This window comes from Pollachius pollachius (genome assembly GCF_949987615.1).
Source record: "Pollachius pollachius genome assembly, chromosome: 14".
NCBI lineage: Eukaryota > Metazoa > Chordata > Actinopteri > Gadiformes > Gadidae > Pollachius > Pollachius pollachius.
In genome coordinates this window covers 7,490,402-7,505,205 of record NC_136947.1, presented here as the reverse complement: position 1 = coordinate 7,505,205, position 14,804 = coordinate 7,490,402, and the positions used below count along the sequence as shown (strand labels likewise).

The 14,804-nt window shown below is 42.7% G+C and overlaps 1 protein-coding gene across 1 annotated transcript; it reads right to left on the bottom strand.

Moving 5' to 3' along the window:
- Positions 1–7,036: 7,036 nt before the first annotated feature.
- Positions 7,037–12,039, bottom strand: LOC307086278 (uncharacterized protein). Its single transcript, XM_079751436.1, has 3 exons — positions 11,711–12,039; positions 9,957–10,055; positions 7,037–8,949 (listed from the first exon to the last, which is right to left on the bottom strand). The coding sequence occupies exons 1-3, from the start codon at positions 12,008–12,010 to the stop codon at positions 7,591–7,593; spliced, it is 1,758 nt and encodes a 585-aa protein (XP_079607562.1). The 5' UTR covers positions 12,011–12,039; the 3' UTR covers positions 7,037–7,590.
- Positions 12,040–14,804: the final 2,765 nt, after the last annotated feature.

Sequence of the window (14,804 nt, the reverse complement as noted above, 5' to 3'; positions counted from 1 at the left end):
AATGAAAGTACAAAATATCTTATCAATGTCGGAAACTGGTAAAAGTGGAAAGGACAAGTTTTCTGGACCGGCGTGGAGGAGACCTAACAGCTGGGCCGCTGTGTTAGCTCTACAGGCGGCCCTGAACAGCCCTCGGTAGGGCCACCCTCCACCAGCACGACAGGGCTTATTCCCCAGCTCCCTATCTGAGCAGGGGGCCTTGGGCTGCCGTGCTGGATGGCAAATGTATGGCTGAGGCCAGCTTGAGTTACGCTGGATCCAGGGGCCATTACCTGCAGGCGACTAGTCTTGTAGCTTGCTGCGCTGCCTCCCCCGCCTTCAACCTGGCACCACCATCGCTGTCATTGGAAACATTTCAAATTGCAGCAAACAAAGGAAATTACCGGAGAAAGCTATTTCAAAGGAACGATATTAATAGGCACCCTTTTAAGAAAAGCATGTCCTCTTCACGATTGACAAAGAACGTGGATATTGTGGGAACTAGGACCGTTAAATGGGCTAGAGCAATTCACGGAAAGCACTCAATTTTAATGGAGCAATCAATAATAATTACTTAAAAGGATGCAGAATTTAAACTTGCATTCAACACAGAGATCAAAGACAAAGATTGCGTCCGGAGACTTACAAAGTCACCAGACTAACTAATGAAATCCCAAAAATATAATAATGCCAACCTTATGATACTGTTGAATATTACACATGAAGAACACTCACCGTTAGTCCCAGTTATTCCACCACCTGTGAATATGTAATTATATAGAATTTCGAAAAAGTATTTCAAATATTAATACAATGATGAAACAAAACTGCACGCTCCCTGTCCATCCAATATTTACAACATACAAAATAGGAAAATTCTTTAATCCAAGTTTCCCTAATCCCAAACCAATACCTACTATTTTATAACCACTCAGTTCCCGAAATAGTGTTTGTATGTTAGATATGTCACATTTAAACAATTAGTTTTTCTCAGTCGCTTTGTTACATTTCTCAGATCAGAATTAAAATTCTCAACTAAACCTGTTCAATCTTCACATCATTGTGTCACTTGCGCACATCAAAAAAACATTTCTTTGAACAAGTTGCAAATGCTTTGGTACATTCATGCAAATGATTATGTACAATTCTCTGCTCTTTCCTACATTATCAATTGCTTATGTCATGTTGATCAAAATGTATTGTAATGGTCTCTATTGAATAGTCTCACCCCCACAACATTTAGGCATTAGTTCATTGCATAAGTCTTTACATGCAAAATGGTTGAACAAGTTGTCGTAATATGTCAAGCATATTTCTATACATTTCCATTAGACTTTTTTTCTAAATCTGTCCTGAATTGGTAAATTGCTACCAGGTGAATCTTGACTTTCTCTAAAGAAAGGGAAATGTGTGAAGTGTTAGATCAACCAACGATCAACCAGTTTACTGAAATAGCTCAAAGGTGCATCTCCTGAACCATGAACTGGCAAGTATATATATAGCTGGAGCACAACAGAATGTTACATTGTCTGACAATGGAAGGACAAGGAATTGGACAGGGTCAACAGCCAGAGAGAAAAAGAACAGTAAGAGGAGTGAGGCTGCGTGAGAATGAGAATTTGTGGCCCAACAGACAGGAACGTCAGGAGGTGTAGGAAGACTGCACTCTAATTCCTACAGCAAAGCATGTACAGTTTACCCTAAGGAGAGTTTCCTATGTTCACATTTCTAGCAATGACATGGTCTGTCAACAAATTACAGTACAAACAGTCAAAGCGTAAATGTGAATCTTGTCCAGTCTCTTGCAATCAATCTCCCACATACACTAAGGTGTAACTTACAATGTACAATAATTGTCTTCAAAACTTTAGCCATAGTTTACATCATAACATCCCTCCAGAGTACACTGTTATATTGACAACATGACTAAGCAATTTGACTTTGACTTATCCGTACACAATGACATAAGGACTTGTCATTGTGATGGCACTGACATGTTCATTGGCACAGATATGTACTTTTGAGAAACGAACTATGGATTTTGAGCAAGAGACTGGCTTTTGCATGAAATCCATGGTGTTGCTATTTGTACGAATTGTTTTGAGAAATGCACTTACTGTTTAGCAAATTTCAATTCTGATCAGACATGTACGAAAGCGAATGACAAAAACTGTAAAAGGATATTAATGTTGATTTAGAGGTTTAGTCCTCGGCCTTCCTCTACATCGTCCTGTTTCCTCACTTTTGACCACTTTACTCTTCTTAGCCTCCTCCTCAGGGTGACTGTCCGTGTCGCTCTCAGAATCATTCTCTGATATAGAAAAGGTCTTGGATCTATGGCTGGCTTTCCGTTTGCTCTTCCTCACTTCCTCTATCTTGTCCTCTTCTGTCAGTTCAGAGGTTCGGTCCCAGTCACTCCAATCACCATCAATGTCTTTGGAAGAGTCTCTCCTCAAACGGCCCTTCTCTGACATCTCAGCTGCTGTGGTTCGCACCGCAGGAACAGAGTTTGGCTCTCTAGTTGCTGCATTTCTTTTAGGTCTTCCTCTGGGTCTACCCATGGACTCAAATTCCGCCCTTTTGGTTTTTTTCACAGGTCCACTAGGCCCAGAATTTGACGCTCCCTCTTTATGGTACCTCATAACGTGACTCTTCAGGCTGACGTTGTGATTGAAACTCTTGTCACAGTGCTGGCACTGGAAGGGCTTCTCCCCGGTGTGCACACGCAGGTGGGATTTAAGGTGACCCGGCTGTTTGAAGGAGCGATGGCAGAACTCACACACATACTCCTTCATGCCAGTGTGCACCAAAATGTGTCGTTCCAAAGAGCCATGATACCGGAATTCCAAAGCACAATGGGGGCAGGAAAATATTTTGGGACCCCTGTGGCCTTTCAAGTGTGAATTGCGTGCTGGGAGCTTGGAAAACGACATGGAACAGTCAGGGCATTCATATGGTTTTGCTTTGTGGGTGTGAGCTCTCTCATGGGCCAGTTTATCAAGTCTTGTTTTAAAGGGAACCATGCAGAACTTGCAGGGGTGCTCATAGCTTTCCTTGTGGATACTGCTATGAGCTTTCAGGGCACTTTTGTCCACACATCTCTTACCACAAACGTTGCAGGAAACTGGCTTGATTTTATACTCGCATGTGTGAGTCTTAGACGTAAAGAAAAAGGCACCGCATTCTGGGCAAAGTTGACGTACACTTCTAAGCAATTCAGAATCAGAGTCATCGCTCTCCAATTGGTCAGAGTCATCACTCTCCAATTGGTCAGAGTCATCGCTCTCCAATTTGTCAGATAGTTCCAATTCCCAGTCTGAATCAGCGTTGTCAATCCTTTCTTCTTCTTCCCCTTCTTCATTAGAACAAATGTTTTCTTCTTCCCCTCCTTCTTCATTTGAACAATTGCTTTCCTCATCAAAGTTTAACTCTGATACTTCAAAGGTTATCCCGGGGCAGCTATCCTCACACGGCGCAGTCTGCAAGAGAGATGGTAGTGATTGATCAATGCCAAGCATTCACATAAATTAATGAGATATATAAGTAACAGAATTGTATGAAACCATCACAAAAACTTTAAAAAACAAAAGGACAGAAGCTTCCTCAATCACAGAGCGGATGATATTTCACACAAAATGTGCAATGGACTTAAGACGTTAGACCTTAAAAAATCTGTAAAAAATATCACTTATTAACAATATTGCTAAAAGAGAGAAAAATATTTTGCCAAAGTCTGTTTGTGACATTTCGTCCAGAAATTACTGTTCTTTGATCAACCAGAGGAGCTTGCCCGCAGCAACGCTAACAGCCCAAATGCCAATCAGTGCATTGGCTAGGGGCGGTGCGCTGAACGCTTCTAAATCAGCATTTTTTTTTAACCACTAGTATTGCTCCAAATAGCACCAAACCTCTGCAGTAGCATGACGAGGGTCCCCACACATAAAATGAAGCAACAACAACGTAGTTAGCGAACACAGAGTTTATTTAAAAAGTTATAGTTTTCAAAGACTTGCCAACTGTCCCCCTAATAGCTCCTCTCGCAGGAAAGTCGGTACAAGTCGAATATTGAATGCAATGCAAAAGGAAGGAGCCCATTGAATATTTGTTCCAGAAATTTCAAACAGATAGGCCTACTAATATCACTACTACTTCCGTGCCATACAGGTTTGATTTTGTATCTGATGGGAAAATCTGAACAGTACACTGTAAAATGCTGAAAGCATGCGGCATTTGTACTTTGTACTGTATTTTGGCAACATAAACGGATACTGGTCTGCTGTGACCAATGGGATCATGTGGGCTACTTCTAAGAACTCTCACAACCATTCACCCCCACCCCACATCCATCTCCGCAAGACTCCTGATACACAATAAGTCGAGGTTAGCCTACCCGGACAACTCACAAGATCATCTTTCACTTTCTCGAATTGATACAACAAAGTAAAAAAAATCCAATCGCTCAATGAAAACTTGTCTCACTGCAAATACAGTAAGGGCTTCAGGACTTATGAAACACTCAGGGCTACTTAATCTTATAACATTTACAAACATAAGACATAGTGAGGGCTAAGGATGTTGAAACACTAAACAACTAGTTTCAAAGTAACATGCTGAACATTTGGTAACGTATCCTATTGTCATCGACCATTGTCATCATGTAGAAGGAATATTGACCACCAGACCCAAGTTGGTGGGGCCAGCATTGATGACAAACCAACTGCCCCAACCTTCTCGGAGGGCCATTCACAGAACGACCAGGTAGCTTACCTGGACGATTTTCACAAGATCCCCCTCACGTCCTCTTATTCCCATTTATGAAATAAGTAAATAAAAATGTAATACAATTGATGCAAAGTTTCCTTGTATTTACATGCCTGCCTTTAACTTTACCGCAGCATGGCATCCATACGCGATCAGCATGTTCAAGGTATGAGGAATACCCGAACAATCTCCCCCTCCCTTCTCTCGTTCACTTCTACCCATTTCTGATGGTAGGCTAGACAATAATCGACTTTATGTATAGGTTCGCGATGTACAAAGCTGAACAACTTGTTATCAAACGCAAAGTTTAGTGATTCACTTCCCCCACAGGATTTCTCAAATTGCCGAGTAGTCTAAACTTTCATTAAACAACCAAACAATCTACCTCCTGTGCAAGACGCGCCAATATCGGAATGGCATTTCTCTTCAGCCGCATGCGTTTTGCAGGGTAAGATCCCCTTTTGTTAGGAATGGAGAAGTCGTTCGGATCAAAATGTCGGCTACAGACACGGTAATCCTTAGCTTTCAGCGTATGGACTGGCGTCTCGACGTCGACTTGCAACACAACAAGCCACTGCTTCAAATTAGACTCCTGCAGAGGTAGCCTGTGAAAAGTCTCTGGATTGTAACGTCTCATTTTCGTGCCGCAACCAGGAAAGGCACAGACACGAACCATTTTGTCTTTTCCTCTCTCTTCACAAGCTGTTCTCCAAGCTGAGGCTACAGTTCGTGCACTGTACACAACCCAAGTTCCCTTGTTCACGTGTACAGCCATACATCCGTCAACAACACGCAAGCTCTGTGTTCGCCAATCGACTTATCGGGTCTTAAAGAAGACAAGATGGCGTCGACGGATGAACTACTGATGGTATTGTGTGTATAAAATGTAATTTTTAATAAACAATCTGTACAGTTACAAAGTTATCAATGTCTCGTTTTATATTTAAATACCCTTATTATACTACCAGAGAAGTGTCTGGCTATTTCTAGCCTTTTAAGTGGTTTAAAATAACGATTTAGGTTTTACCAAGAGACATGCCCTAATCGTTCCAAGTTTATAGCGTTTTGGTAGAATCGGCTAAAAACAGCCAAATTAAGAATGCGTCTACATGTGCTTGTTTGCTCCCAAACGAACATTCCAACTCGTTATCATACTAAACATATCCCAGATCCATTTTACACCGGATTTCTCCTTTAACTCTCTTCGGGTTATTTGGGTCTCATCGAAATGAGCACTGCAAACACGGTAATCCTTCTGAATCAGGGTTTTGATATCCATATTGAAGACGATAAGCCACGGGTTCACCAGAGACCGGTCATGGTAGGCTATCGCAACGGAAGCCTGTGAAACGATGCCACCAAGGTGGCAGCTAGTACACATCTGTATCTCCGTGGTACCTGACACTAGTATTCTCTATACCGTTAGATATTTATAACAACCGAATTAACATTGTTTACCCTCTGTTTTACAATTCCCCGTTTGAAAGTCGATGGTAAAACTCTCGGTTATACATGGAGCTGAGGCTCTGAGTGTGGTGGTCTTACCTCCATCGGGCTTTCCCTTCGTGGGGGGACTCTGTCCGTGGGTAAACTCTGACGATTAAAGGTCCACGGAAAGATGGACGGGACCGCGTCTTCTGTGGGTTCGGTCCGGGACTGGTGCCCATGATTTTACACCTGAAGTCCGTCTTGAAGTCTTAGGAATTTAAGTGTTTTGAACACACGCGGATGTGACAGCATTACACATCAGATGGTTTCGAATACATTAGTAGCAGAGCTATTTAGATTAGATGAGTTACTCTCTAAAATGCACCTATTAGTAGTAATGGTCGTATAGAAGTATAGTACAGGAAGTACGGTTAGGACTATTAAGGAAAACTCATACATTGACAGTCTTGGATTTAGTCTTTGGAAAAGAAACGTTGTAGGAAAAGTATGGCAATTAAAAAAACGTATCAACAAATGAAAAATTCATACTAGACATGGAATTCCCCGTCCAGTAACTAGCATCAACGAGGGTAACTCAATTTAACATATCACAGATCACTAAAAGTCAGAATGCAGAATTTACACTTGCAGATGACACTACCACAAAAGAGGGCCAAAAACCAATGTTATAGATTTTTAGTTTTTACTTTCAGTAACTAGTAACAGTTTACAGTATCAAACTGAAATCACAAGATCGAATTTTGGAAGCCAAGAATAGCTAAGTATTAAGTTAATGGTTTCGTTTGAAAATGTCATAACGATAAGATGCAAGTAAGGGAATAAGTGCATAAAAATAATGTTATTCTATAACATGTTATGGCTAAAGACAAGAGAAATGTGCAGGTTGGAACCCCAAGTAAATCCATCTGAGGGAAAAGTATGTAGCAAATATAGTTCAAAATTATTTGAGCCTTTTGAATTACATCTATTCTTGTTTATGTGATGAAAAAATGCACTTGGTTGTGACGTTAGAGAATGCATTTTTTTTATTTTTGCTAGGGCAGTCTCAGGAAGACTGCTCAACAACAAACGCAAAAGCAAATTGTTTGATAAACTTGAATATCTCGCATCAAAAACACATTCATTGTCAAATAATATTTTTAACACAATCTCACATCACATCAAATATTTATATCCCAAATGTAATTGCAATATTCTTGTCGATGCAATTATCCTAGAGTAAAGACAATTACCAACTTGCGTATACCCAATCTGTTCTGGCAAATCATGTTTAGTCAAGTTTTTCCTGTAGACATTAGAAAAATGAAATACTTCCAAATCATGACTTTTAGACAACTGGATTTTTCCTTGGCCGTCCTTTACGTTGTCCTACTTTTCCTGACGTTTGAGGCCTTGTCTGTGTCACTTTAGCCTCCTTTTTAGGGTCATTGTCCGAGTCACTCTCAAAAACATCCTCTGCATGGTCAAGGACTTGGGTCTCTGGCTGGCTTTCGACTTGCCCTTCCTCGGTACCTTGGTTTCCTGCATGACATCCTCTTCTGTAAATTCAGAGGTATGATCCCTGTCACTGCAATCACTTTCAATGTTTTTGGATGTGGCTCTCCTCAAATGACCCTCCTCTGACGCATCAGCTGCTGTGGTTGGTTCCGGGGCCTCCCCTCGCAGAGCCAAAATCAAGTCTTTCTCCCTCGTTGAAGACTCTCTTTTGGGCCTTCCTTTGGGTCTACCCATGGACCTATAATCAGTCTTCTTGAACTGCTTTGTTTCTTCTTTCAGCTTAGGGTCTCCGTCAATAACATCCCCAACTGTGTCCTCAGTGTCTCCGATGACCAGCTCCTCATTCACCTCCTCTATACCGGTTCCTGGTGGTTCCATTTTCTCCAGTGTGTCCCCCATAGGCTCAGAGTCAGAGGCTCTCTTGTGGTACCGCCTAACGTGACTCTTCAGGCTCACGTTGTGATTGAAGCTCTTGTCACAATGCTTGCACTGGTAGGGCTTCTCCCCGGTGTGCAGGCGCAGGTGGGATGTGAGGTGGCCCGGCTGGTTGAAGGAGCGAAAGCAGACCTTGCAAACAAATGGCTTCACACCATTGTGCACCACCATGTGTCGGTCGAAAGAGTGGCGAGTCCGGAATTCTAAAGGACAATAGGAGCAGGGAAATATTTTGGGACCCCTGTGGCCTTTCAAGTGTAAATTGCGTGCTGGGAGCTTGGAAAATGCCATGGAACAGTCAGGGCATTCATATGGTTTTGCTTTGTGGGTGTGAGCTCTCTCATGGGCCTGTTTATCAAGTCTTGTTTGAAAGGAAACCATGCAGAACTTGCAGGGGTGCTCATAGCTTTCCTTGTGGATACTGCTATGAGCTTTCAGGGCACTTTTGTCCACGCATCTCTTACCACAAACGTTGCAGGAAACTGGCTTGATTTTATACTCGCATGTGTGAGTCTTAGACGTATAGAAAAAGGCACCGCATTCTGGACAAAGTTGACGTATACTTCTATGCAATTCAGAATCAGAGTCATCACTCTCCAATTGGTCAGAGTCATCGCTGTCCAATTTGTCAGATAGTTCCAATTCCCAGTCTGAATCAGCGCTGTCAATCTTTTCCTCTGCTTCTTCTTCTCCTTCTTCTTCATTAGAACAAATGTTTTCTTGTTCTGCTTCTCCTCCGTCTTCATTTGAACAATTGTTTTCCTCATCAAAGGTGAACTCTGATACGTCAAAGGTTATCTCGGGGCAGCTCTCCTCACACGGCGCAGCCTGCAAGAGAGGTGGTAGTGATTAATCAATGCCAAGCATACACGTAAATGAATGATATGAGTAACATAATTGTATGAAACCTTCACAAAAAGAATTGAAAAACCAAAAGACAGAAGCTTCCTCAATCACAGAGCGGATGATATTTGACACCAAATGTGCAATGATCTTAAGAAGACATGAGACCTTAAACAATCTGTAAATAAAGTATAATTCTTAATAACAATACTGCTTTTAACAATAAAACATTTGGCCAAAGTCTGTTTGTGAAATTTAGAGTCTGGCCCAAAGACGTTTGGGCAATGGTCTGACTAACTGATTTACATTCAAACACTGGGTCTCAATGAATAAGTTCACTGTGTGATTTAGAGCCCTTAAACCCAGGGTCTTTTTTGGCATGAAAACGTATAAAATAATCCGTCCAGAAATAACTTTTCGTTGATCAACCAGAGAAGCTTGCCCGGTGCAACGCTATCAGCCCAAAAGCTTAACAGTTCATTGGCTAAGTCGGTGTGCCAAACGCTTCCAAATCTGCATTTATTGCTCAAAATAGCTCCAAACGTCTGCAGTAGCATGACTAGGGTCCCTACACATAAAACTTAGCACCAACAACGTAGTAAGCAAACCCGGAGTTCTTTAAAAAAAGACTTTTCAAAGACATGTCAACTGTTCCCCTACCAGTTCCTCTCGTACGTAAGTCGATACAAGTCGATTATCGAATGCAATGCAAAAGGAAGGAGCCCATTGAAGATTTGTTCCAGAAAAACATGTATTTCAAACAGATAAGCCAACTAATATCACTGCTATTTCTGTGCCATACAGGTTCAATCTTGTATCTGATGATGGAAAATCTGAAATCTGTCTGTAGGCAACATAAAAGGATATTGGTCTGCTGATACCAATGGGACCAACATGTAGGCTACTGCAAACAATTCTCACAACTATTCAGCTACCATGCCCCATCCATCTCAGCAAGACTCCATAAACACTATAAATCAAGGTTAGCCTACCCGGACACTTCCGTAAAGTTGGAAAGAAATGGGCAGATTCTGAGTTTGCGGTTCCATCAGGAGCGTAGCTATGGGCGGTGCTTCCGGTTCAACGGGGTCCTACAGAAAGAAAAGAAAAAAAACGTTCAAGCAAGTAGAGTGAAACAAAATTACGATGAGCTGTGCGAGGATGACTGGCTCAGTGACCCTGAGAGCCACTTCAGGGTCAATGTTTTTAATGCCAGCCTGGACATTATTATCAATCAGCTACTGCAGGGATCGTTGCTCTGCGTGAAACAAGTGAACTTTTCCAGGCTATCCAACCCTCAGAATTCAATAGTGCCACTGATGATGCCCTGTATGAGCATGCACAGCTCCATGTTGACCACTTCAACAGGGACATAAGCCCATGATTCCCGAGCCAACTCCATGCCTTCAGAGCTTGTTTTAAGACTGAATTTGAAATGAAACAACACCTCTATTGTAAAAAAAAAAAGAGTTTGCTGAGCAGAAGGCACACAGAGCTAACTTCTGAATGTGTGAGTGCAGATTTATTTTATCATTATAACTCATCGGCTTATCAGGTTGTGGTTAAATAGCCGCTGTAACCATTTTGTCCATTGGCTATGTTTGCTTTTTGATCAGGCCATCGTTGTGCTTTTAGGGAAATATGGTTGTGTGTTCAGATGAATAGATTATTTGCGTTCTGTTTTTGCTCAGCGCAACTAAGCTACGCCACTGGGTTCAATAGATCAGTTGAAACACCTCTAGCTGAATGTAGTAACGTAGAGAAACGAGCTACAACCTTGTTTTCATCCAAACGAGCCATCTTTAACGAACGGTGAATTGCACTGCTTTCTATGAGCTGTCGGCTTTCAGCCGCCGAGCTTAGGGTCCGTCAGCAAAGTGCAAAACGGAAAAATACCACAACAGTAAAAAGGGCAATAGCGTCACCATTATTGACTCTATAGACCCAAGACTTGGTCCATAAAGGCTTGGCCTCTATTGAAAATAAGAATATATATTGAATATATATATTTTTCCAAAGTAAAAGGATGTAGTAAAACCAAAAGAGCCCATACCTATATGGAACAAGTTTTGGGTCTCTAGAGTCAATAATGGCGACGCTATTGACTTTTTTGCTGAATAAAAACTCCTATAAATAAATATGAAGAGATATATTTTTCAAAACTAAAAGGTTGTAGTAAGACCATAAAGAGCCAATGCCCCTATGTAACAAGTTTTGGAGCCAATAATGAGTCAATAATGGCGACGCTTTTGAAATTTTACCATTGTGGTCTTTTTCAGTTTTGCACTTTGCAGACGGTCCCTAAACTCGCGGCTGAAAGCCGACAGCTCATAGAAACAAATGCAATTCACCGTCCGCTAAAGACGGCTCGTTTGGATGAAAACCAGGTGGAAGCTGGTCCTCTACGTTATTACATTTAGCTAGAGGTTTCAATTGTGCCGCAACGATGTTTCACTGATGATCTATTAAACCGCGAACTCCGAATCGGCCGGACAACTCACAAGATCATATTTCACTTTCTCGAATTGATACAACAGAGTAATGGAAGAAAAAGTAAAATAAAACTAAGAAAACTTTCACTATTTACCTGATTGTCTCACTGCAAAAAAGTTAGGGCTTCAGGACTTGTCTACCATACTTTGTTTCGTGATGCATCCTTCCCCCCCCCCACACACACAGACACACACACACACACACACACAGTAAACCATCGTATATTACACGACAAATAAGCAAACCACTTTACCTCCAGTCTACCCTTAGCTCGTGGAACAGCATATTTCTTCAAGGACACTCTCTTTGGGTTATTAGGGTCTGCAGCTCTCTTAGGAACGACGAAGTCGTCCTCATCGAAATGAGCACTGCAGACACGGTAATCCTTCTGAATCAGCGTCTCGTATGGCGTCTCGATATCCATATTCAAGACGATTAGCCACGGGTTCACGAGAGACCGGTCATCGTACCGCAATGGCAGCCTATGAAACGTTTCTGGGTTGTACCTTTTCATTTTTGTTTCGCAGCCGGGAAAGGCACAAACACGAACCATCCTGTCTCTCTTGACTTCAAGCTGTAGAATAGTCGTCTTTTCCGGTGCTTGAGCTGTCCTTCACTCCATGCTTCAATCAGACGTGCTGCAGAGCGTCTTCCGGCAACAACGTGACGTCACGCGGTATTGCGGCCTAATTTCCGCGAAATAATATTTTGTCTTTGTTATATCTTTACCTCTTCACAGGTTTCCGGTATAACCAACATAGACTCCGACAACGACGTTGCTTTAACTGTGCATTCCATTCCTTATTCCACCATGGTGCATTACAGTGGTTACATTTGCGAGAGACTCCCGCCAGAATATTACCAAGAATTCCCCCGGTGCTTCCTTACTACGGAATCATAGTAACCCCAAAATACAAAACACTTATGCGACTCCGTTCATTTCCATGTAAACACTAACCTCACAAACAGCCAAGTATCAATGCATTTCCATGGAAACATGAATTCCAAAACTTTCCTCCTTGAATGGTGTAGCTCTTGTCACAACACACAGACACAGGTTGGCTTCTTTAAAAACGGGCGTTCTGTAATGGGACTCTTTACTCCTTTACGCCGTGAAAACTATTGTAGATAAACATAAAACAAAACGGCACATCAGCAAATGATAGTATTTACGTAAACACGAAATAAAACAGAAATATGACACTATAATAATAATAATGGATTGAATTTATATAGCACTTTTCGAGACACTCAAAGACGCTTTGCAGTGAAGGGGGGGACCTCACTCACCATCACCAGTGTGTAGCACCCACTTGGGTGATGCACGGCAGCCAATCTGCACCAGAACGCCCACCACACATCAGCTTGAGGTGGAGAGTGAGGGAATTAATGAGTCAGACAATTTTACAGGAGGATGATTAGGGGGCCAGATTGAATGAGCCTGGTTGGGCCAGGACACCGAGGAAACCCCTACTCTTTGCGAAGTGCCCTGGGATCTTTTATGACCTCAGTGAGTCAGAACCTCGGTTTTACGTCTCCTCTGAAGGACGGCGCCTACCACAGCACAGTGTCCCCGTCACTGCACTGGGGCATCGGGATTGATGTTAAGGCCAGAGGGAAGAGTGCCACCTATTGGCCACCACCCGACACCACTTGGTGCGTTTTATTATCCATCCGTCTCGGAGGTCCGAGGACGTTGCATAGCGACACGCATGAACACGCCCATTTTCCTCGGACGGCGAACTTGCTTGCTCGGATGAACTCAGAGGAGGCCGAGCAAGGATTCCGAGACAGAATTCAAGATGGCTCCGCCCGGTGTGACTTGAAGTATGAAGTTTTCATTGTGTTTGGACCGCTTTGGTGGTTTAAATGTAAATTTCAATCAGTCGTATTACTGCAATACCTTAATGCGTCCGTACCTCTGCCTATGGCATATAGCCTACTTATGTTGGAGCGCCTGGTACTCTGCCAATGCTACCGCGACAACAGCTTTCCGGGAGGCGCCCAGGTTTTTCTCCAACGACCGAGCAAAACATAATAAAACGCTTGAAGTGTGGGCGTGACGTCACATCCGAGGTCCGAGTCGGTTCGCAGAGAATACTAAAACGCACCATCAGCTTCCGAGATCAGACGAGATCTGGCGTGTCCATGGTGGTATTGCACGTGAAAATGAAACAGGAAATAAAGTGCATTAAATGGTAAAATAAAATACCTCGCTGGCCGCTTGTTTTGGAAAGAGGTTCGTAAGGTTATTTTACTGTCCTTGTAACTTGGCCGTCTGTTTTAGCTTCAGAGGCAAACTTATTACAATATCGCTGCACTTAAAGGAGACATATTATGGCGTTTTCACAGCAAGTAAACATAGGCTAGTATTTGAGTTCCAGAAAACATGTTTTTGAAGCTGTATGCTGGATATAGCTTTTAGGAAAAAAAAATCTTGCCTTCCGCTATTCGCCTGTTTCAGTCCCGTCAGAATGCGCTGTTTCTGGTGTCTGTATCTTTAATGCAAATGAGCTGCTGGTGCCCATTGACCAATGAGCGGTCAGACTGAACCACAGCATGGAGAAGGGATTGTTGCCGTTTGCGGACTCCTGGAGCTCTACTATCTATATAATATAATAATAATAATAATATTATTATATATGGGTATTTATTTCTCCTCCATGTCTCCTCCTCCGGACTTCCGCCGAAGTTTCGGCGGAAGTCCGGCAGCTCCAGCGGGGGGAGGCAGTCCAGGAGAGAACGGGATTGTACTCCCGGAGCTGAGCTTCCGCCGAGTTTCCCCCCGCCAGAGCTGCTCGTACGCTGGTCCACAAAATCTGAGCTATGCTCTGATTGGAGGGGAGTGGGGAAGTGGGAGGTAATATTCAACTGTGCCCCCTTCCTACGTAGGAGGGGGTGCCGAAACTGACTCGCTTGTTTGGTAACTGTAGGCGGGGTACTTTCAGAAATGCATACCTCACTCAAAAAATCATGTAGACTTTTTTCAAAGTTTGTATGCATGTTGGAGCACCAGGGAACCTAAACACCACCCCAAATCCCAGGAAAAGGGTTGCTTTCATAATATGTCCCCTTTAACGAGTGACATTCATACACGCTTGGACATGCGTCGGTCCATTCGGCCATGGAGCCGAATGGACAGATGGACCCACAATGCATTTCGCGAGCGCCCCATGCAAAGTCAATGAGATCCGTCGACAGACGGAGGTAGTGTGAACAAGGCCTTACACATCTGTATCTCCATGGTACATGACACTAGCGTTCTCCAAACCATTAGATAACTCAACCGAATAACTGTTGTTTACCCTCCGTTTTACAATGAGCCGTTTGGAAAGTCGATGGTAAAA

What these genes read in the sequence shown, in the direction of transcription:
- LOC307086278 (XM_079751436.1), bottom strand. Translation starts at nt 12,010, where the DNA reads ATGGTTCGTGTTTGTGCCTTTCCCGGCTGCGAAACAAAAATGAAAAGG. An exon ending in GAGCTAAGGGTAGACTGGAG is followed by an intron (nt 10,056 to 11,710) that starts GTAAAGTGGTTT and finishes TTCTTTCTGTAG; the next exon opens with GACCCCGTTGAACCGGAAGC. An exon ending in AACTTTACGGAAGTGTCCGG is followed by an intron (nt 8,950 to 9,956) that starts GTAGGCTAACCT and finishes CCTCTCTTGCAG; the next exon opens with GCTGCGCCGTGTGAGGAGAG.